Source organism: Oryctolagus cuniculus, chromosome X (assembly GCF_964237555.1).
Source record: "Oryctolagus cuniculus chromosome X, mOryCun1.1, whole genome shotgun sequence".
Taxonomy (NCBI): domain Eukaryota; kingdom Metazoa; phylum Chordata; class Mammalia; order Lagomorpha; family Leporidae; genus Oryctolagus; species Oryctolagus cuniculus.
The window spans coordinates 97614423-97636102 of NC_091453.1; the positions used below are offsets into that span (position 1 = coordinate 97614423).

At 39.9% G+C, this 21680-nt stretch overlaps 1 protein-coding gene and 2 pseudogenes across 1 annotated transcript; 2 read left to right on the forward strand and 1 right to left on the reverse strand.

The window, feature by feature from the left end:
- Positions 1-2593: 2593 nt before the first annotated feature.
- Positions 2594-3579, forward strand: LOC100349188 (cardiolipin synthase (CMP-forming) pseudogene; annotated as a pseudogene).
- Positions 3580-16928: 13349 nt separating this feature from the next.
- Positions 16929-20580, reverse strand: LOC100347438 (DDB1- and CUL4-associated factor 12-like protein 2). Its single transcript, XM_002720398.4, has one exon. It carries the CDS (start codon positions 20407-20409, stop codon positions 18907-18909), a length of 1503 nt encoding a protein of 500 aa, XP_002720444.4. The 5' UTR covers positions 20410-20580; the 3' UTR covers positions 16929-18906.
- The window catches only part of LOC103352001 (DDB1- and CUL4-associated factor 12-like protein 2), a 44064-nt pseudogene continuing 42791 nt past the window's right edge, over positions 20408-21680 (forward strand).

Below are 21680 nucleotides of genomic sequence, written 5' to 3' on the forward strand. Positions count from 1 at the left end.
CGTGGATTTTTTTTTTACTACATTACTTGGCTTTGTTATTTCTACAAATTGAAAATCATTATGAATCATTGTACCAGTTCTGACCAGGTGATCAGTTCATTCTGCAGTGTTGACTGCAATGACTTTGGAATACATAAATTCTTGTATTGATTTGAAGCACTAAATAGTATCTCAGGGATGTCTCGAAAACATGAAGTAGATTCAGAATATCTTCATGATTCTTATATGAAATTCAACCTATGCTAATCCATTTTTAGATGTACGTTATTCATATATCTAATCTCTCAAATATCACTGTGATTTCTCTTAGACTCTGAAACATGATCTTATTTTCTATTCTAAAATAAATCGATTTATAACATTAGATATAGAGTTTTTAAAAATATAAAGCATACAACCTAATACCTAAACTGGGAATTATATATAGTAAATTAAATATAGCCTATACCTGTCAATAATATTTATGTGTGTATACATATATAAATAATAAAGAAAATAACAATAAACTCAATATTGTTATATCTGAAAATATTATGTGAAAGGATCAAGTGAGAATTATGTCAGGAAAAAAAGTTGGACTAATATTAAAAATAATTTAATGGGGCCGGTGCTGTGGCACAGTAGGTGGGGCCACTGCCTGCTGCAGTGCTAGCATCCCATGTGGGCGCAGGTTTGAGTCCCGGCTTCTCCACTTCCCGTTCAGCTCTCTGCTGTGACCTGAGAAGGCAGAGGAGGGTGGGCAAAGTCCTTGGGTCCCTGAGCCCATGTAGGGGACCCAGAGGAGGCTCCTGGCTCTTGGCTTTGGATCAGTCCAGCTCCAGCCATTGCATTCATTTGGGAGTGAATCAGTGGATGAAAGGCCTCTTTCTCTGTCTCTCCCTCTAACTGTAACTCTATCCCTCAGATAAACAAAATATTCAAAACAATAATAAAACATAGCATTTCTTGGTTATTTCAAAATATATGCAAACAATGGTATGTGATAAAATTCAACACCTCAAGGACCTAAGACTGTGTGAAAGATGCCAAACATGCAGAAGCATATACTATCCCATTTTTATCAAATTACACAATATGTAAATCTGATTTATTGTGTTGAAAGTCATGATAATTACCTCTCAGTAATACAGATGAGGTAACTACTTAAAAACCACATGAAAATGATTTTTTGGCAAGCCATAATTTTTCTGGTTGCTGATCTCATTGTTAGTTATGTGGGTGCACTGGATTTGAGAGAATGAATGTGTCTATGCATATTTCAATAAAAACAACTTTTTAAAATGTAGCTTATACTGCAAAAAAATAAAGTCTTGAGATTTTTTTCCAGGAGAAGAGAATACAATAGATATTAATATTGGAAATAATTCTCATTTTCATATATTCAGCTGTAGACTTTGAGGCATGTTAAGAAGGGAAAGGTGTATATCCATCTGCCAGACATGAAATATCACTCACAGGAACATATCCCACTCCAATGCTAAGAATAAGGGGGTTGGAGAGTTTCTCTGAAGCATTGTTCACAGAAGTTCAGATGCTTTTCTGTTTTCAAGGAACTTTTTTGTTTCTGGGAATACACATTTAAAATGAGTACCGTGGGACAAGATAAATAAATTTGTAAAATGTTATATAGCTCCTACAATATAAAGTTGATTTTAAACTACAGCAAGATTGGTTTAAGAAGCTCGAATGAAAATAAAAATAATTTTAAAAGTTTAAACTGCACATGACAGATCACTGTATAAATCAATTCTGGAACAGATAAAGCAAAAAATATATTTAAGAAAATGAGAATTTACATTATTGAAAAAATACTGCTTATCATTTATCAGTAAAGCCAAATATACTGTGTTATGAACCACATTACATGACTTACATCTTAGGATAATGCGATTTGTTATTTGAATTGAGGATTTTGCTATTTCAAGTTAAACTCAATTGAAAATATAATGTTCTCTACATGCTTTTCTAGGTATAGAGGATATATAAGTAAATTTTGCAGGAATAAATTTTCCAGTTATGTCACATTAACAAGTAGGAGTTAAAACATCACAGCAAAACCTGAAAGAAAAAATGATGTCAAGCATCTAAATCATATCTTGATTTAGTCCATTTAATTTATTCAGTTTAAAAATAATGAGCAAGGCTGGTATAGAGGTTGCGGCGCGTTTAGATTCGTGGGATTACGGTGACTCCATGGAGAAACAGCTGGCCTGTGCCCAAGACTGCTGAGCCCTCGCAGCTCAGGGGCATACTGGCCTCACACATGGCACGCGGCTAGTGGGCGGCCTTGCGAGGCGGTGCCGCCTGGGTGCCAGGGGTGCAGCAGAGCAAGGGGTGCGCCCGAGGGGCCCTGCTGCTGCCAGAGCCCTGCTGTCTGGGCTGCATACCAGAGCGCTGGTGACTGCGCCAGGCAGCGCTCTGCCTTGTGGTTGCTGGGGGCCAGCCGGCGAAACCACTGATTCTGAGCAGGGAAAGCGGCCTCTGGGGCCGCGGCTGGAGGAGGCGCCACAGCCTAGGCCTGGAACAGCCGGTGGGTCCCAACGAGCGCCGCCAGTCTGTGTGAAAACCCATGGGCAACCCAAATACGTTGTCAATGATGAGAACTGGCATGGCTCAAGTTTTGGTCTGTTTGATTATTGAAGAAGATTTTAATATCGCACTAGGAGTTTTTGCTTTAGTTAGGCTGATTTGTTGGATGAATTTATTGCTCGAAACTGAGCCAATCAAAAATCAGCTTTGAGAAGTTTTTTGTTTTTGTTTTTGTTTTTGTTTTTAACAGGCAGAGTGGACAGTGAGAGAGAGAGACAGAGAGAAAGGTCTTCCTTCCGTTGGTTCACCCCCTAAATGGCCACCACGGCCAGCGTTGCACCAATCCGATGGCAGGAGCCAGGTGCTTCTCCTGGTCTCCCATGGGGGTGCAGGGCCCAAGCACTTGGGCCATCCTCCACTGCACTCCCCAGCCACAGCAGAGAGCTGGACTGGAAGAGGAGCGACCGGGACAGAATCCGGCTCCCCGACCGGGACTAGAACCCCGGGGGTTCTGGCGCCACAGGCGGAGGATTAGCCTAGTGAGCGGCAGCGCCGGCGGAGAAGTGCTCTTGATCCACTTACTGCTAAAGTACTTGTCAGTATCTTTTATGTGAGTTTAACCTATGCAGACCTTATTCCAGTTCCACTTATATGATAATTTCAAGAGAAGTAATGTTGATTTGTTGATTGCTGCTCTTTTTTATGTCAGATATGGAACTTTTTCAACACCACGAATGCTAGCTAAATATTTCAATCCTTGCTAAACCGCTAGGTTGAAACCAACATTCATCAGCAAGGTAAACACAGCACTCCAGTTAATCTTGGTGGCAGCTGCTTTGGCAGCTCTGGTTTTCAATTATTCTGACAGCATTTACCTTCAGATGCTTTGGTGTTTTATAGCTTTCAAAACTGCTGCATCAGCTTACAGTAACTATCATTATGATCAGGAAAACTGGTCAGGTGATGAAAGGGAGAGGGATATCATCCATCACTATTAGCAAGGAAGCAATAGACAACCTCAGCAGCAGGGAAATCTACAAGAGTTTTTAGTGTTCAGCTCCAAAATAGACTTGTCAGAACAAACTCTATCATCAAAATTTAAGTACTGTGTATTGAAAATAAGCTTCATTATGGGCAAATGCAGAATTTCCAATGTCTTTCTAAATACAAATAAAACTATAATTTAGAACTTCTAACCTTAGGTTTCCTGGTTAATTTATAAGAGATAATTATTTCAATTTCTGTCAGTCATTTATAATATGATTTTGAAAAAATGGTTCAGAGAATGGAAACAGAAGAGTTGACTCCGTCCTCCAAGTATTAGTCAATTTCTCTGGTTTAAATATACAACTTGGCTGTCCACTATCACATTCAATTCTTAGATCCATGTACCCATTAGCAATTAATGTATTTAATATTTGATCATTTCAGAAAATGAGATTAGTTAGCTGTGGATGAAATAAAGTTGTAAGGAGATTTAAAATACAGTAATTTTTGCAAATAAGATGATCAAAGTCAGAGTTATTAAAATTCATGTTAGTCTTCCAGCTTCTCAGGTGCCTAATCATGTTTGGTAGGATGATAAGGAACAAAGGCAGCAGAAACATGAGAACATGTCCATTAGCCTCTGCCTTTAAAACACATTGAGTTCCATCATGCTTTCCCCCTGTGTCTAACTTAGCCACGTTTGTAAAACATTGGAACATGTACCCAAATCTCATTTGAATAATATGAAACTGTATATTTTTCAAAGGTTTTTTTAAACTTTAAGGGATCTTCTTTTGTTAAAATGTAAAAGGATTTAAAAGGAATAAAAGTTGGAAAAAACAATAATGAGCAATATGGGCTCTAAGAGCAACCAAATAATTGGAAGCACAACCACTAAACTAGTTGTTTCCAAATTTTAAAGGCATCAAAATCCCCAAGAGCCAATGTTGAAATTATTGTTTCTGGACCCAATAAATAACTTTCATTTTAAAAATTTGATTTGGTAGGATTTCTGCTGTTTATAGTGCAGGTAGTACTGTGACAATACTTTAAGAAATATTGACTATGCAAAGGAAAGAAATGTCCAAAGAACTGATCAAAAGTTATGTTCTATTTTCTCCTTTATCTTCCTTTTAGTTTTAACTTGTAAGAAGGCATTAGAGATTTAGTTACAGATATCAATTCCATTATTGCTTGAAAACACAAAAGGAACTAAGTCTTTTATATGATAGGATCACAGACAATATTAAGATATTTCCAGAAAACTAAAGCAATGGAAAATAACATGCAGTTTGTGTGTTTGTCCTAGGCATTCATTTTGATTATGATACTTACATAATTTCATACACTCCATTAAGAAAAACTAAGGATACATAAAAAGATGGATTGTCTGAGTAAAAAAGCTATGACTAGAAATGACCTGTAGGAAAATGGTAAACATTTTTAATAACTACAATATTTTAACAAGTTTTCTTGGGACATGGGACCATGGACATTGTTTTATATTTCAAGAACTTTCATGAGTTATATTAATACATGCATGATATAATATTTGCTCTTTGATTCCTCCTTTTAAAATTATTTTCTAGTTATAGTCCTAGTCATTTGAATTTTTGGTTGTTGGACTTTGAATTGGTTGAATTGAGTAAACTTCTCTATCACTTTTTGTTACCCTGATGAATATATATAATCACTTTCTATATGGATTCTCTTGTATCTTGAATAGTTTATAAAATACTTCCATTTTGTACATCAATACAAGATCCATTAAATGTGTATTACAGAAACATCTCAACTCTAAGTACAGTTTCATACATAAGCATTAATAAGTTACCCTAACATCTAGGTTCCATTCTCAAGCCTGCTTTATAATTTTGTAAGCTCCGTATCTCACTTTAAAAATGCAAACAGATTTTTGAAAAATGATTTCAGGAAGCTATTGAAATTACATATGTTACAAAAAAATGATTAACATCCTATTCAACAGCTAATATCAAACCTGGAGATAGAAGTTACACAATGGAACTTAATGTTGATTTGTGGAATAGGCCCAAAAAGGAGATACTTGATCCCTTATTGGGTAGACTATGGTGTGTCTGAACCAACCACATTTTGCATATGCTGTAGATAATAAGTTACTGGTAGATAACAGTTATTGACATTTATTTTAGGATGGTGTACAGAAGATAAGGCCATGTTTCAGTTTAAGTTATCTCACAGTGTTTATGGAAATATGAGAGATGAGATATTATATGAATAATGTGCATCTATAAATGCATTAGTGCAAACTGAATTACTTACAAGAATCATGAAAGAACTTTTGAAATACCTCAGATTTTCAAGACATGTTGCTGAGATGCTATTTATTCCCTTGAATCAATTTCTTACAAAGTCATTACAATTAATACCCTGTTGAAAATTCATCATCTGGTCATAATTGTGTGATGATTTATAATGATTTTCAATTTGTAAAAATAACAAAGACAAGTGATGTAATAAAACTGCCACGTTCTACTTCACCAAACAAATTTGAACTTACTAGAGATTTTACATCTAAGGGTTCTCTGATTTTATGGTTGCCAAATATTTGAGCCAGCAATTTTTTAAAATCATAGCAATTATTCTCTGCAAAATTGAATTATGCATCTGCAAAGCATATTGCAACTGAATGTTGTCAATTGTGCCAATAAATGTGCTTACAATAAAATATCTTTTTCACTCATGAATATCACTGTTCTTTTCAATACTACATAGAATAAGATGCTTATCCACTACATGGAAATTAATATGTTGAATAACATATCTAACTAGTGGTGAAAGTGAGTGAAAATAAGTGTAATCTTACCAGAATTTTTAGAGTAGATAGTACACTATTAGCCCTGTTACATTAGAATATAGTAGGGAGAGTCCCATAATTAATCCAGTATACAAACTCTGAATATTGAAGAGTGTTAACAAATATGTAAAAGCTTCTTCCGGGTCTCCCAAGCAGGTGCAGGGGCCCAAGGACTTGGACCATCTTCTGCTTTCTGAGGCCATGGCGGAGAACTGGACTGGAAGTGGAGCAGCCAGGACTAGAACTGTCACCCATATGGGATGCCGGCGCCACAGGCAGAGGATTAACCTACTGTGCCATGGCGTCGGCCCCCTTTCTCTGTTCTTAATTCTGCCTCTCAAATAAATAATAAATAAATTAAAATAAAAATAAATTCTTTTTAAAAATTCTAAAAAGAATATGTAAAAGCAGGCATATTAAAACTATCTGATTTTATCAAATATAAAAAGATGTTGCAATTATCATTTATAATGAAGTGAGAAGTTCATAAATATCAAGAAAGACAATCAAAGAAATTTCACCCTTTCTTAAAAATCATAAATCAATTTGTTCAAAAACATATTAGGCATTAATTGTGCCTTGGATTACATTGATAGGCATAAAGAAAATGCTTTGCAATGCTATAATATTAGAAACACTTAAGTAACTAATAAGTATGTAAGTACTGAGGTATGATTAAAATATGTTTCGATTTAGCACTTTATTCATAACTATCTATGAAGAGATCTTTATTAATTTCTTGAGAAGATTGAAAGAGATATAAAGAGATCTCTTATCCACTGTCTCATTCCCCAAGTACCTGCAACAGCCAGAGCTGGGCCAAGTCAAAGTCAGGGGTTGTGAACTCAATCTTTCTCCCACATGGCTGGCAAGAACCTAGCTATTTAAACATCACCTCCTGCTTCCCAGAGTGTGCAGTAACAAGAAGCTAGAATCAGAAGTGGAGCCAGGACTCAAATCCAGGCACATTGAAATGGGATGTGGGAATCCCAAGTGGTGTCTTAGATGGTATCTCAAAAGCACATCCCATAAAAAGAGATCTAGCAAAAGAATGTGAGCCATCATAAAATGTTTCAGTGTTTGTAAATAGGGGTGGTAAATGAAAAAATTAATAATTCCATGCTGTTTCATTATTACATTCCTACATCTTTATCTCAATTATGAATGTTTAAAAAATTTAAGGATCCAGAATGAGATAAATTTTCCTAGATATAAAACAATTTAAGATGGCTACTTTAGAATAATTGTTTTCTGAAATATTCAATTTTCAGAGATTACATAGTTTCTTGCTGGTTATTTCATTTGGCCTCTAAAACTGTCTGGAAAGGAAGAGGTAGTTTGTGTCATTGATTATGTAAAAGATCTTTCCTCATAATAGATTATAACACTGAGTTTAAAATTTTCAGGTGTTCAAACTTTCTATGGTATACTGTTCCATTAACTGGCACTGAAAGGGGCATATCATCTACTATAACTCATACTATTTCCCAAGGCACTTCTACAAAACTTCAGGATAAGGTCAATTATAAGAAACACGTATCCTGCAGGATACAAAGTCAATCTGCAAAACTCAGTTGCAGTTCAGGGGCCGACGTTTGATGCATCAGTTAAAATGCCCCTTGAGACACACAAATCCTTTACTGGAGTACCTAGGTTCGAGTCCTGACTTTACTGCGCATTCCAGCTTCATGTTAGTGTACATACTGGATGGAAAAGGTGCTGTCTCAAATAATTGGATCACTCCCACCCATGTAGCAGACCGTGATTGAATTTCTAGGTATGGGTCATACTGGCCCAACCATGGCTGTTGTAAATACTTAGGGACTGAAACAGTGGATGGAAAATCTCTGTATAGCTGTCTTGTTAACTGTCTCTGTCTCTCTGCCCTTCAAATAAATGATATAAATAAATAGTGTATCAAAAATCAGTAGCATTTCTAAGCAACGAAATCAATAAAAAAGAAATAAAAATTAATCATATTTTCATTAGGTAAAGGAAACAAAATAAATAAATTTAACTAAGGAAGTGAAAAATCTCTGCACAGAACATTATAAAATATTGATGACTGAAATATAAAATATGGAAATAAGTGGAAGTGGGCGAATTCATATTGCTAAAAAGTACTACCCAAATTGATCTATAGGACAAACACAATTCCCAACACAATCCCAATGACACTCTTTAAAGAAATAAAAGAAACCATGCAAAAATTCTTATGGCACTAGGAAAAGTCACAGTCAAAGAAATATTGAGCAAAAAGGCCAAAGCCAGAGGCATCACACTAAATAACCTTAACATCTACTACAAAGCTACAGTATTCTAAATAACATGGCACAGGAACAAATAGACATATACACCAAAGAAACCCGATATAATGCTAGAAATAGAAACACAAACTTATGGTCAACTTATAGTCAATGAAAGTGAAGAACATACAATAAGAAAAGTACAGTCTTTATAGTAAATTGTGGTGGGAAAACTGAGTATCCACATGCAGAATAATAAAATTTAGCTCTTATCCCATCCCACATACAAAACTCAACTGAAAATTGATGGACTAATTCAGTGTAAGATAAAATTAAATGATATTGGTCTGGGTGATGATTTGTTGAATATAACTCTGAAAACATAAGAATCAAAAGCAAAAACACACACATAGAATTGTATCAAAGCAAAACACAGCAAAGAAAAAAATTATTGCATGAAGAGACAATTCATGAATTGAAAGAAAATTTTTCCAACCATACACTCCATAGTGAGTTAATATCCAAACAATATAAGCAACTCAAAGAAATCAACACAAAGAACATTTTTTAAAAATCTAGCAGAAAATAGGCAAAGTACACGAAGAGACATCACTTAAAAGTATAAAAAGATTGAACATCAATAATCATCTGGGGAGCCGGCGCCGTGGCTCAATAGGCTAATCCTCCACCTTGCGGCGCCGGCACACCGGGTTCTAGTCCCGGTTGGGGCGCCGGATTCTGTCCCGGTTGCCCCTCTTCCAGGCCAGCTCTCTGCTATGGCCAGGGAGTGCAGTGGAGGATGGCCCAGGTGCTTGGGCCCTGCACCCCATGGGAGACCAGGAAAAGCACCTGGCTCCTGGCTCCTGCCAGGATCAGCGCGGTGCGCCGGCTGCAGCGGCGGCCATTGGAGGGTGAACCAACGGCAAAGGAAGACCTTTCTCTCTGTCTCTCTCTCTCACTGTCCACTCTGCCTGTCAAAAAAAAAAAAAAAAAAAAAAAAAATCATCTGGGAATTATAAATTACAACTGCAATATCATCTTAAAACTGCTACAATGACTATCAAAAAAAGGATGAAATATGGGTGTTTGAGGCGATTTGGAGAAAAGGGAACCTTGCACATTGCTGATGAGAATAAAAATTAATACAGTGATTATCAGAAACCATAAGGAGATTCCTCAAATAATTAGATATAGGACTAAATGTGATTCATATATTTCACAACTGAGTATTTAATCAAGAGACTTTAAATCAATAAGCTCAGAAGATATATGTACTCTCATGGTTTTTTTTGCAGTACTATTAGGAATAGCTAAGATATATGATCTAAGTATCTATCAACTGGTAAATAAATAAAAAAGTGGTTACATGTACAGAATGGAATACTATTCTGGATCCAAAAAGAAGGAAATCTTGTCATTTGAGACAACTTAGATGAACCTGGAGGACAATATGTTCAGTGAAGTAAACCTGGAACAGAATGACAAATAATTCATGATCTCAATTATATGTGGTATCTAAAAATACAGACTAATATAAGTGAAAAGTAAAATCGTGGTTACCAGGGACTGGGGGCAGGGAATCAGGCATTAGGAAATATTGGTCAAAACATAAAAAGTTTTAGTTTGACAGAAGGACTAATTTTTCTGACATCAAGGGGAATACAATGAATAATAAGGTATGTTTCAAAGTAATTGAGAGTAAATTTTAACGGGTGGAGTGATGAATTGGTTAATTATCTTGATTTGATCATTTCAGATTGTGTACATTGACCTAAGCGTCACATATAATGTAAATATATGTAAATATATGCAGTTTGAGTTAATATTTTAAAATTATGTTAACTAAAAATAAATTCATGGGGCCGGCACCATGGTATAGTGGATAAAGCTGCCGCTAGCAGTGCTGGCATGCCATTTGGGCTCTGGTTTGAGTCCTGGCTGTTCCACTTCCTATCCAGCTCTTTGCTATGGCCTGGGAAGGCAGTGGAGGATGACCCAAGTCCTTGGGCCCGTGCACCTGTGTGGGATACCCAGAAGAAGCTCCTGGCTCCTGGCTTTGAATCAGCTCAGCTCCAGCAGTTGCAGCTATCTGGGGAGTGAACCAGCAGATGGAAGACCTCTCTTTCTCTCTCTCTCTCTTTGCCTTTTGTAACTCTGCATTTCAAATAAATAAATAATTCCTTAAAAATAAATTCAAATAAGTTTAAAAGCATCACTGGGTACCTCACACACACTAGTGTATCCAATATTAATAATAATAATATAGAAAACTATATATATATATATATATCTTTTGTGTGTACTTTTTAAAGATGGGAGCATGAAGGATTGGAATGATAATCAAACTTAACTTCTGAGTTAATTCACTACTCTCTGCCTCTCCCAAGTACCATTGCTATAGTTAAGACTCTCACACCTGTTTGTTTACTTCTAATATGTATTATGAGCTCCAGATCTACATTTATAACTGTCAACCCAACATTTCCATCTGGAAATCCCACTGTCAGATTCCATAAGGACAATCTGTAGCAGCCCTTGATATATGCATATGCCTGTATATTCTAGATACCAATAATGAATTTTTCAAACAAATTTCTTCACTCTTACTTTAGTTTTCACATCCAGCACAAGCACTGCCTTCTTTGAGAGCCCTCCATAGCCTGTCCAGGCAGAATTAATCACATTCTCTTCACATTCTCAATGAACTTAGAATATACCCTTAATACTATATTCACATTTTTTATTATCAGTTAATCAGATAACTTCTCCTCTGCCACATAATAAACCTATAAGATAGATCTCATTTTTGTTGTTGGCTTTGTTTCAAATGTATTATTTGAAAACACTCAAATAAAACAGTGTTTTGGCCAGGAAATTCTGCTCTGTAAGTCCTGACTTACTTTCATGATACATGCAAGCAGCTCTGACATCATCCAAAGTCTGAAAATCACCAAATTAAGCACATACATGGACAGAAAATACTACTACACACTCAATTTTTGATAAATTTGAGGTTTAAGCATGTATACAATCTTATATTTGGTTAAATATATGCCCTTCTAATGATTTATGATCATGGCAATCATTTTCTGTATGGGGCATCAAATTGTGCATTTTGAGTTTCAGCCAATACTGTAAACACCCTAAGTGTTAGACAGGAATATTGAGATGGAAAGATGGAATAATTAATTTAAAAAGTATGTTACAATACAACCTATAAAAGGTATTTTTAAGAGCTGGCATTGTGGTACAGTGCATTAAGCCTCCACTTGACATGCTGGCATCCCATACTGGACTGCCTGTTTGAGTCCCATATACTCTGTTTCCAATCTGTCTCCCTGCTAATACACTGGAGAAGGCAGTGGGATATGCCTAAGGTACTTAGGTTCCTGCCACCCACAAAAGAGATCTGGTGGAGTTCCCGGCTCCTTGTTTACTTCCAGCCATTGTGGAAATTTGGGTATTGAACCAGTGGATGCAAGGCATTTCTGCTGGCCAACCCACACTTTTCACTGTCACTACCAAGGTGGCCTGTTTCAGCATATTCTTCATCCATTAACTCAGTCCTAATTACATTAACTAATATTCTGGTAGAATAATCTGTTAAAATAATTTGTGCCAAGGAACTGATCTATTTGTCATTGTACTGGATACCCAAACACCATCTAAGTACAGGTATTGCTATGACAGAGTTTACATTCAAATAGCTTGAAAGGAGGTTAGATACTAGAATAGTTAACTGTATTTCTATCTGCAAATGTTATAATAAAGCTAGTAACAAACCATTCCCTATGAAAGCGAGTTCATTTTAAACAATTCATTCTATATATAGGAAGTAACAGAGAGTTTAATAAAATCAAAAAAAGTAAGAAAAGCACATATGCTGTGGTTTTGAGGTGGCTTGTCCATAAAAGAGTTTATGTGTTGGAACCTTTATCCTCAGAGTGACAATATTAACAAGCGATGGGACCTTTAAGAGGTGGGGCCTAGTAGGAGTTCCTTAGAGGCCATGCAGAGGTTCCTCTGAAGGGATCAATGCAGTTCTTGCAGGACCACAGTTTCTCTCTAGCTGCCAGGCTTGTCATGTGAACACCCCCTGTATCACAAGGTCCTACCATAACAATCTCCACCATATTACATTAGCCAAGGGGGCAATCTTCTGTGCTGAGCCAATGTCAAAGGCATGCCTTCGAGAATCTGGAACTTGGAGCTAAATTAACTTCTTTTCATCATAGAATACCCTGCTCAGGTATTTCCTTATAGTAACAAGCATGCGCTCTCCGCTGTGCGTAAAAGTACCCAGTAAACAGATTCCTTCCTAAGTCTCGGCCTGACCATTTCATGGGATGCTTCTGCAAACACGTTGTCTTTTCACTCACACAAAATTCCAAAGGTATGGATTTGTGGGTTCATAGGTGGCTAGTAGTAGGAAATAATTGTAAGCAGCCCATTTAGTAGATTTTAAAATATCATCCTTTAAAGCAAACACCTGTGGTCTATGCTGTATCCCTGAGCAGCTCACATGGTAACATATTTAATAAAGCTGGTTATCTCATCCTTGCACTGATAAGGAAGCTGTCAGAAAAACCTCTGAGGTGTGTTTAGGCAGATTAATTTCATGCTAAAATCACTCTGAATTAGAAATTAATGGAAAAAAAATAACAACTTGTTCAATGCTGAATACAAATGGATAAAAACCAACCTCTGGAGAAATCAATTTTGTTTATCATTAAAGCTAGAGTATATTTACCAGATCATTTTCCCCAGAGTACTGACTTCAATTTATTCTAGTGGATATGATTAGTAAATCATGCTCTTTGCTTTAAAAAAGTAGAAGTGAACTCATTCTGTATAACAAAATAAGAGACATAAAGTTTTGAGTCAGAAGTATAATTGAGGAGACCTATGTGAAAAGTCATAAGTATTTGGGTCTAGTATTCTCTTGTGTATTTTAAAATTAGTTGTTTTTGTGGATTTTCTGAAGTCTTGAATTTTTTCAGCTATTTCACACTCACGGGTAACACAATTAATTGTACGTCTTCATATTATTGTCCTAAATGTAAAATATTTCAAAGATCTAGATAGCTGCAGGATATAAAGACAAACATAGGTAGGTTTCTTATTCTTTGAAAAGTCAAGTCGTGTGATTGGCATCTAAGAGACATACCCCCACATGTGAGAAAGTTGAGTCAATGAGGGGAGATCAAGAAAGAGAAGAAAAGTAGATGCGTGCTTTATATAGCTTCTTTAAAATCCCACCGCATGCAGAAAGTGTTGTTTTCTCAGAAAACGTTTTCTAAAGTCCAAAAAAAAAAAAATCACAAATGTACAATAAGAACATCTTATTGCCTACAAGAAGGTAAGCAGTGAGAACCTCTGTAAAGTTCTTGGGTAACATTTACAGAAAATTTTAGGAAATATCTGTACAATTATCAAAGTTAAAAGACAAACTGTAAAACAAGATCTGGGGCCTGCACTGTGGCGTAGAAGGTTACGCCTTCACCTCTAGTGCCAGCATCCCATATTGGTGTTGGTTCGAGTTCCAACTGCTGCACTTCCTATCTAGCTCTACGCTATGGGAAAGCAAGGGAAGATGGCTCAAACATGCAGGCCTCAGCACCCACGTGGGAGACCCTGGATGAAGCTCCTGGCTTCAGGCTTGCCCAGCCTCAACCATTGTGGCTGTTTGGGGGAGTGAACAACCAGCAGATGGAGCCAGCAGATGGAGGATTCTCTCTCTCTCTCTCTCTCTCTCTCTCTCTCTGTGTGTGTGTGTGTGTGTGTGTCTCCCTCCCTCCCTCTCAACCTCTCCTTCTCTCTGTATCTTTGCCTTACAAATAAGCAAAAATCTTGAAAAAAAAAAAGATTCTAAAAATTAGCGCCCTGGAGACACGCCGCACCCGGTCCCGGTCCCCGGCCCCGTCTCTACGCCTTCCTACCGTCTTCCCTGATGGTCTTCGCGAAGGAACCAATGAGCACTCTTGAGAAATAAAGGTCGAGGCCCGAGGGCATTGGAAAGCAACTGACTCTCAGGTGGGAAGGCCCGGCCCAAGGGTCACGGGGAAGGCCAGGAACGGAAGACGACCAAGTATGCGCCTGAGTCTGGTGGACACACGCGCCTGCGCCAAGCTGCTCTTGCCAGTCTCCTACCCCGTGTCCTGGTGGGGGCGGGGGGGGGAGCGAGGCTGTCTGCAGTTCACCCAACAGAGGAGCTAGGACTCTGGATTAAGTGCCTGGTTGCAGTTCTGTCTCTCCTGTGGTTGTCCTTACAGGAAGGAGATTCAGTCCATCTCATGCCCTTTCTCTAAAAGCTCACATTTTCATCTGCTCTCACATTTTCATCGGTTTTCATGCATCCTGGTCCCCAACATTTAAACACTCATGTTTCTCCTATCCCTTTCTTGGGGTGTCATCACTTAAGAAATGTCCAGTTTAGAACTGAGTATTCGCATTCTCTATTTGTCAGCTTCTTTTCCTAGGTGCCCATTTAGTTAATGGCAATTATAGTCACCCGGTCCGTTCTTACTCAAGCACTGGGCATCTTTGCTGAGTCTACTGCCCCACCTCTATATCCCACTCGTGATAGTGTGCATGCCACATCTCATCCAGTGTCAGTGGTATTTTGCCTCTACAACTGCCCTAGTCTTGTGAGAGTGTAGATTTTTAGTCCAGTGATGCTCCATTGCCATATTTCAGGAACTTCTTTAAGAAATTTCACTTACACTATTTTATTACTCGTTATCCACAGTTTTCCTAAGTGATTTGAAATTCTAGCTTAAATGTGTTGCAAATGTTGACGATGATTTCAGAAAAGTTTAGCTTCCAATGATGGCTTCCAAGAAGCTATACACACACACACACACAATGTAAGATCTGCTGAATTTTTTAACATACCATTTTTTTAAATCATACCTAATGTAACATACATAAATTAAAACTTTCCAACACTCATAGTATTCTAAGACACACTAAAGGAAAAGTTTTATGAAGGTAATCTTAAAATTTCTTGTTATGATTTAAAGATACTCTAGAATTTTAGTATTTGAGTCATCATGAATGTTATCTCACTGTTTTAGATTACAGAGTGACAATAATTTCAGAGTCTAGACTGAGTACACATTAATTCAGTTATATACCAGGAAAGGTTTTCTGAAAACTCTACTGATCTGCCCGCATGTTTCCCCTGGTATGTCTGCCTCTTATCACAATGCTGCACACTATTCACTGTGTGAATTTATTTCATAGAGATTTACCATTCTTAAAGCTCAAAGGTTATTTGGAAAATCAATTCAGTGCACATAAAATCATTACAAATTACATACATCAGCAACAATTTGCAGTGTTTGAAAACTTAATTTCCTGTACACAAATAGAGAAAAAGTTGAATATGGTGGAAAATAGTTTCTGTGAAAAATGTTTTTAAGATTTTTAAATCTAAATATTTTCAGAGGAAAAGCCTCATTTCCAGTGCCACCTTAAATTTATACATATTTCTTCATGTTCTAGTAGCAAATTCATCTTCTAGTATCACAGATAGGTGTTTATAAACTTGAATAAGCACTATGGTCTGTCTTACAAATGAATTAGGGAAGGCCGGCGCCGCGGCTCACTAGGCTAATCCTCCGCCTAGCGGCGCCGGCACACCGGGTTCTAGTCCCGGTTGGGGCGCCGGATTCTGTCCCGGTTGCCCCTCTTCCAGGCCAGCCCTCTGCTGTGGCCCAGGGAGTGCAGTGGAGGATGGCCCAGGTGCTTGGGCCCTGCACCCCATGGGAGACCAGGAAAAGCACCTGGCTCCTGGCTCCTGCCATCGGATCAGCGCGGTGCGCCGGCCGCAGCGCGCCGGCCGCGGCGGCCATTGGAGGGTGAACCAACGGCAAAGGAAGACCTTTCTCTCTGTCTCTCTCTCTCACTGTCCACTCTGCCTGTCAAAAAAAAAAAAAAAAAAAAAAAAAAAAACAAATGAATTAGGGAAATTTTCAGAAAAATAAAAGGTGAGACACCACATGGGACATCCACATCCTATATAAGACTGCCTGGGTTTGAATCCCATGTCTGCTTATGATTCCAGCTTCCTGATAGTGAATACCCTGGCAGGTAGCAGGTAATGGCTCATGAAGTTGAGTACCTGACACCTTCATGAAAAACATGGATTGGGTCTGGCTCATTGCTTCAGACTGGCCTAGTCCTGGCTGCTGTGTGCATTTTGGGAGGGAACCAATGGATAAAAGATCTGTGTGTTTCTATTTCTTGTTCAATTAAGCAAATAAAAAGTTGAAAGAAAAATATGTTTTTTAAAGAGGGGAGGCAGAGACAAAACAAGAATATAAATTAAGCATAAATATTTATTTAATGAAAAGCTTGAACTTTCCAGAAGTTTCCAGAAGTACAATCATTCAGGAAATATTTACTGATCACTTTTGATTTTCTAGGCATTCATGGTATATAAAGATGAATGGTACATTCACTGCTTTCAAGGCGCTTAAAGCTGATTTTGAGAAACATGCACACAAAATGTTTTACTCATATAACAATAATATAAACTTATTAAAACAATCTTCAGGAACTACAGATTTTTTTTTCTGCATTTCTGGACCTATATTTAATACCACTTATTACACTACGGGTTCTGATTTGAAAAATACCAGCATGTAGTATCTAGACACCAAGGCAGCATTTGAGTGACAAAACATTAAGGGAAAACCCAGCGGCAGTGGGCGTGAGGGGCATTTGTAGTATATCGGGTTAAGTCATGGCCTGCAATGCAGGCATATGATATGGGTGCTGGTTCACATTCCTAGTGGTCTCCTCCCAATACAATTCCCTGCTTACATGCCTGAGAAAGAAGCAGGAGATGATGTAAGTACATGGGCCCCTGCCACCCATGTAGGAGTCTCAGATCAAACTCTTGGCTTCACTCTGGCTGTTGTGGCCATTTGCGGAGTGAACCAGTGGATGGAACTCTCCCCCCTCCCCACTCTTTAACTCTGCCTATCACTATCACTCTCTCTGCCTTTCAAAGAAATGAATATATCCTTTAAACAGCAAGTATTAGCAAATCTGACACAATAATAATCCAAAGTCAGCATAATCTGCCTACTTTTGATGAAGGGACAATTTCCCTTGCCTCTTTCAATATTCTAACATATAGAGAAGTACAAACGGTTTTCACAATTGTCCACAATTTGCATTTACCTATGTCCCAAAATACTTTTCCTCAAACTAATCTCATTAAGTTTTAATTTGCAGCTAATCACTTAGAAAAAAAACTTCCTGTGTTGATTATCATATATTATCACATCCTTGTTTTTTAACAACACATTTATTCTACTTTGGGTATAAGTCCTTAAAAAAAGAAAATATTAGCAATTTAGACTTAACATGTTCAGAATCTTTTTCCAGAAGGAGCAGAAAGAGCTCATTTTTCTTCTTTGGACTTTTTAAAATAAAACTGGAAAATTTAAAGTATTATGAAATATAAAATCTAATATCAAAAATAGCCACAGCAAAAATGTCTAGTCTATCCCCTGGGTCAAAATATATTCCCCCAAGTCTGTCATACTTTTCACATTTACAGTTAAGAACCCTGATTTGAGTGCTGGAACTGAAGCTTTGTGCAAATTTCTCAAACAAGTATTAAAGTATTGTCAAAAAACTTGAAGTATTAAAGCATTTTATCAGTTAAGAGAGATCATAAACAATCAAAATAAGGGAGAAAACAGATCGGTTTGTTTTTTTTCTGATTAATTCAGTAAAGTAGAACCCTTGCATCTTTGAAGTATTCTAATCAAATGGGATTTTTATACAAGATTCTAAGACAACTTTTTTTTTCATTTCATCAAAAAAGGACTTAAGAAACCAAAAAATGCAGATGTGTGCATTTTAAATGAAATGCTTCCAAAACTAATGTATTTTACAATTACAATAATGTTATAAAATCACAGTGAGCTCTCCAGAACATAGTAATAACTTTTGTTTAGAAAATATCCTGAATTACTATATATCTGCCCTGAAAAAACCCACTATAATGTTGAAATATAAGTAATACAAAAAGAATATATACACAGCTGTAAGATAATGATAGCATCCCCTTAATGAAACAGAATATGTGATTTACTTAAAGACAGAATGAAACTAATGTTTAGCCAAAATTACATGGATGAAAATTCAAAAAGTTAGTGTTGGGGAGAGTTAAATCAGGCCAATTCCACCTGAAAAACAAAACTTATGGAATTAAAAGCATACATGCTACATGCCAAAGTAAAGAAGGAATTAGAGGGTTAATTTTCGTACTTTGAGGAGTGACCATACTTAGCTCCACAGGCCCGCGTAGTGCCCATGGAGGACAGAAAGGAGAGGCCCCCCGGCCACGAAGAGCTTCATCTCTGGCCAGTTGTAGCAGTGGGTGTAGAGCGCATTTGTCAGTTCGTCCACACCATCTAAGTAGTTTGACCAGAGTCCATCGTGTTTGAGCCAGCCTCTGCCACAGGTGAGCTTGAGCTGCCTCCTCGAAGACCCTGGAGAGGAGTCTGGAATGGCATCCCCTCTCTCCTCCAAGAACTTCTGGGCGCGGACATCATAGAAGAGCAGGGAGCCGTGGCCCGTTCCCACGGTGATGATGTCGTGGTAGAAGCTTAGTGAACGGACGCAGGTGCCACCTTCCCGGCAGCACAGCGGGCGGATGTTGTGCTGGCGCTGGCGCGGATCTACGAAGGAGACATGGGACTCAGAGCCCACGGCGTACAGGGACAACTCCTCGCAGTAGGTCAGGCACACGTTCTCTCGGAAGTAGGGCAGCCTGAAGGACAGCAGCCTGGACAGGTTGCTCCGAGGTTTCCACAGGTGGAAGTAGCCGTCCAGGGATACGGCTCCCAGCTCCTGGTTCTGGCTGCTGAAGGCAAGAGAGCGCACCTGGTGGTGACAGGAGTTTGTGCTGGCCTTGGGGATGTCTTCCATGGCACTGGGGCGGATGTGGGCAAACATAGGGGACCCCGTGGCATTGCGCCTGACTACACTGTCATTGAAAATGTCAAAGTCCAGCCGCCATAACGCCACGGTGCCATCGCGGGAGCCGCTCACAACCATGTTGTCGCTGATCCAGGCGATGGCAAAGATCCAATCGCTGTGGCCCTGGCGGTCGCCCAAACACACGGGGTCCAGGGTGGGCAGCTGATAGATGGCCAGACTATTGGGATTTTCGCCCCCGGTGGCCAGAAGCGTCTTGGAGGGATTCAGCTCGATGGCGTGGATGCCACAGCCAGGCTTGGCTCGAACCAGCGCCGGCACCCTGTCCCGCATCAGGGGGAGGCGCGTGATGTGGCCCGAATGCACGTCCAGCACGAAGAGCGTGTTGCACTTGGTGCCGCACACCACCTGCCTGGCGTTCAGCCACTGCGAGGCGAACACCTTGTTGAGGGTGCCCAGGGCCAGCGGGCGCTCCGTCAGCATCCTAGGCAGGCCCCGCACCACGTGGCAGCTCAGCTGGCGCTCGAAGCCCGGGATCCCTGCGCTGCCCCGCATACCGACCTCGCGGTCCTTCAGGTAGTGCACCAGCGAGCGACGAGTCGCCGGCCTCCTCTGCGTCTTAGGTAGCTGGGGCCCCTCTCCGTCTGCCCCAGCCGACGAGGATGAGCTCCTGGCGGTGGCCTGGAGCACGGTCGCTTTCCGCTTCCTGCTACCTCTTTGCTGCGGGGCCATGGTCGGCGTTGGGCTACTGGGGGCGGCCGCGATGGCTGAGGTCATGGCGTGGGCGGGGGCGGCGGCTGTGATGGTGCGGCGTCGGCGGCGCCGCGCGGCAATCGTTTTGGCCATCATGGACGTGGGGATGGTGGCTCCGCCGGGAGGCTGGACGATCGTGAGGCGCCGAGTTGACGGAGTCAGGTAGGCGGCGGCGCAGCAGCAGTAGAGGTAGCAGTGCCCTGCGAGGGATTCACGGGAGTAGGCAGTGGAGCGCGGGCTGAGCTTGGCGGCTAGGGCGGTGCCCGACGGCAGGGCGGACCTAGGGGAGGGCTTGAATTGCAGCTGGCGGCGGGTTGGGAGGGAATTCAGTGTGAGGGGCGGAAGCTGTGGGAGGGGCGGGCTGGGCGGGTAGACGGAGGTGAGAGTAGCGCCGTCGTGCATACAGGGGGCAGTGGAGAAGTGAGCTGCGGGAGGAGGTTCCCAGACAGCCAGGGTTGCGGGACGCCAGGATGTGACACGTGTGGTTTCCCCATCCTCGCCATAGCAAGTGATTAGCTTTTTAAACATTCCTACTTGAATAAAATCTGAAATCTAAACTACAGGTAAACACGGGACTAGGAAGAACAGTGATTATGATCTGAGAGGGAATAAATATACAGTCAGTATAATTCTGGAACTCCCGTCGACATTGAACTTGACAGGGATTGAGAGTATTTTGCAATGGCAGTGAGACCCTTATCCTTTAGTTTGGTCTGTTCCGCAGCCTCATTTTCGTTTCAGGAAGTCAGGAAGTCAGGAAGTTAGGAAGGAAGTTAGGAAGTTAGGAAGTTAGGAAGGAAGGAAGGAAGGAAGGAAGGAAGGAAGGAAGGAAAGGTTTAGGGGCCAGCGCTGTGCGAAGTAGGTTAATCCTCTGCCTGGGGCACCGGCAGGCATCCTGAGCCGCGGTTCTAGTCTAGGCTGCTCCTCTTCCAATCCAGCTCTCTGCTATGGCCTGGGAAAGCAGTGGAAGATGGCCCAAGTCCTTGGGCCCCTGCACCCACGTGGGAGACCTGGAAGAAGCTCCTGGCTTCAGATCGGCGCAGCTCTGGCCATTGTGGCCAGTTAGGGAGTGAACAAGGGGATGGAAGACCTTTCTGCCTCTCCCTCTCACTCTCTGTAACTCTACCTCTCAAATAAATAAGTTTTTTTTTTTTTTCAAAAAAAGATTTATTTGAAAGGTGGAATGACAGAGACCAATAGAGATTTTCCATCTGCTGATTCACTCCCCAGTTCTCTGGAGCCCTGCTGAAGCCTGGATCCAGAAACTCCATTTAGGTCACACACCTGAGTGGTGGCAGACCAAATACTTGGTACTTCTGCTACATTCTCAGGAGCATTGGAGCAGCTACGACTCGAACCTGCACTCA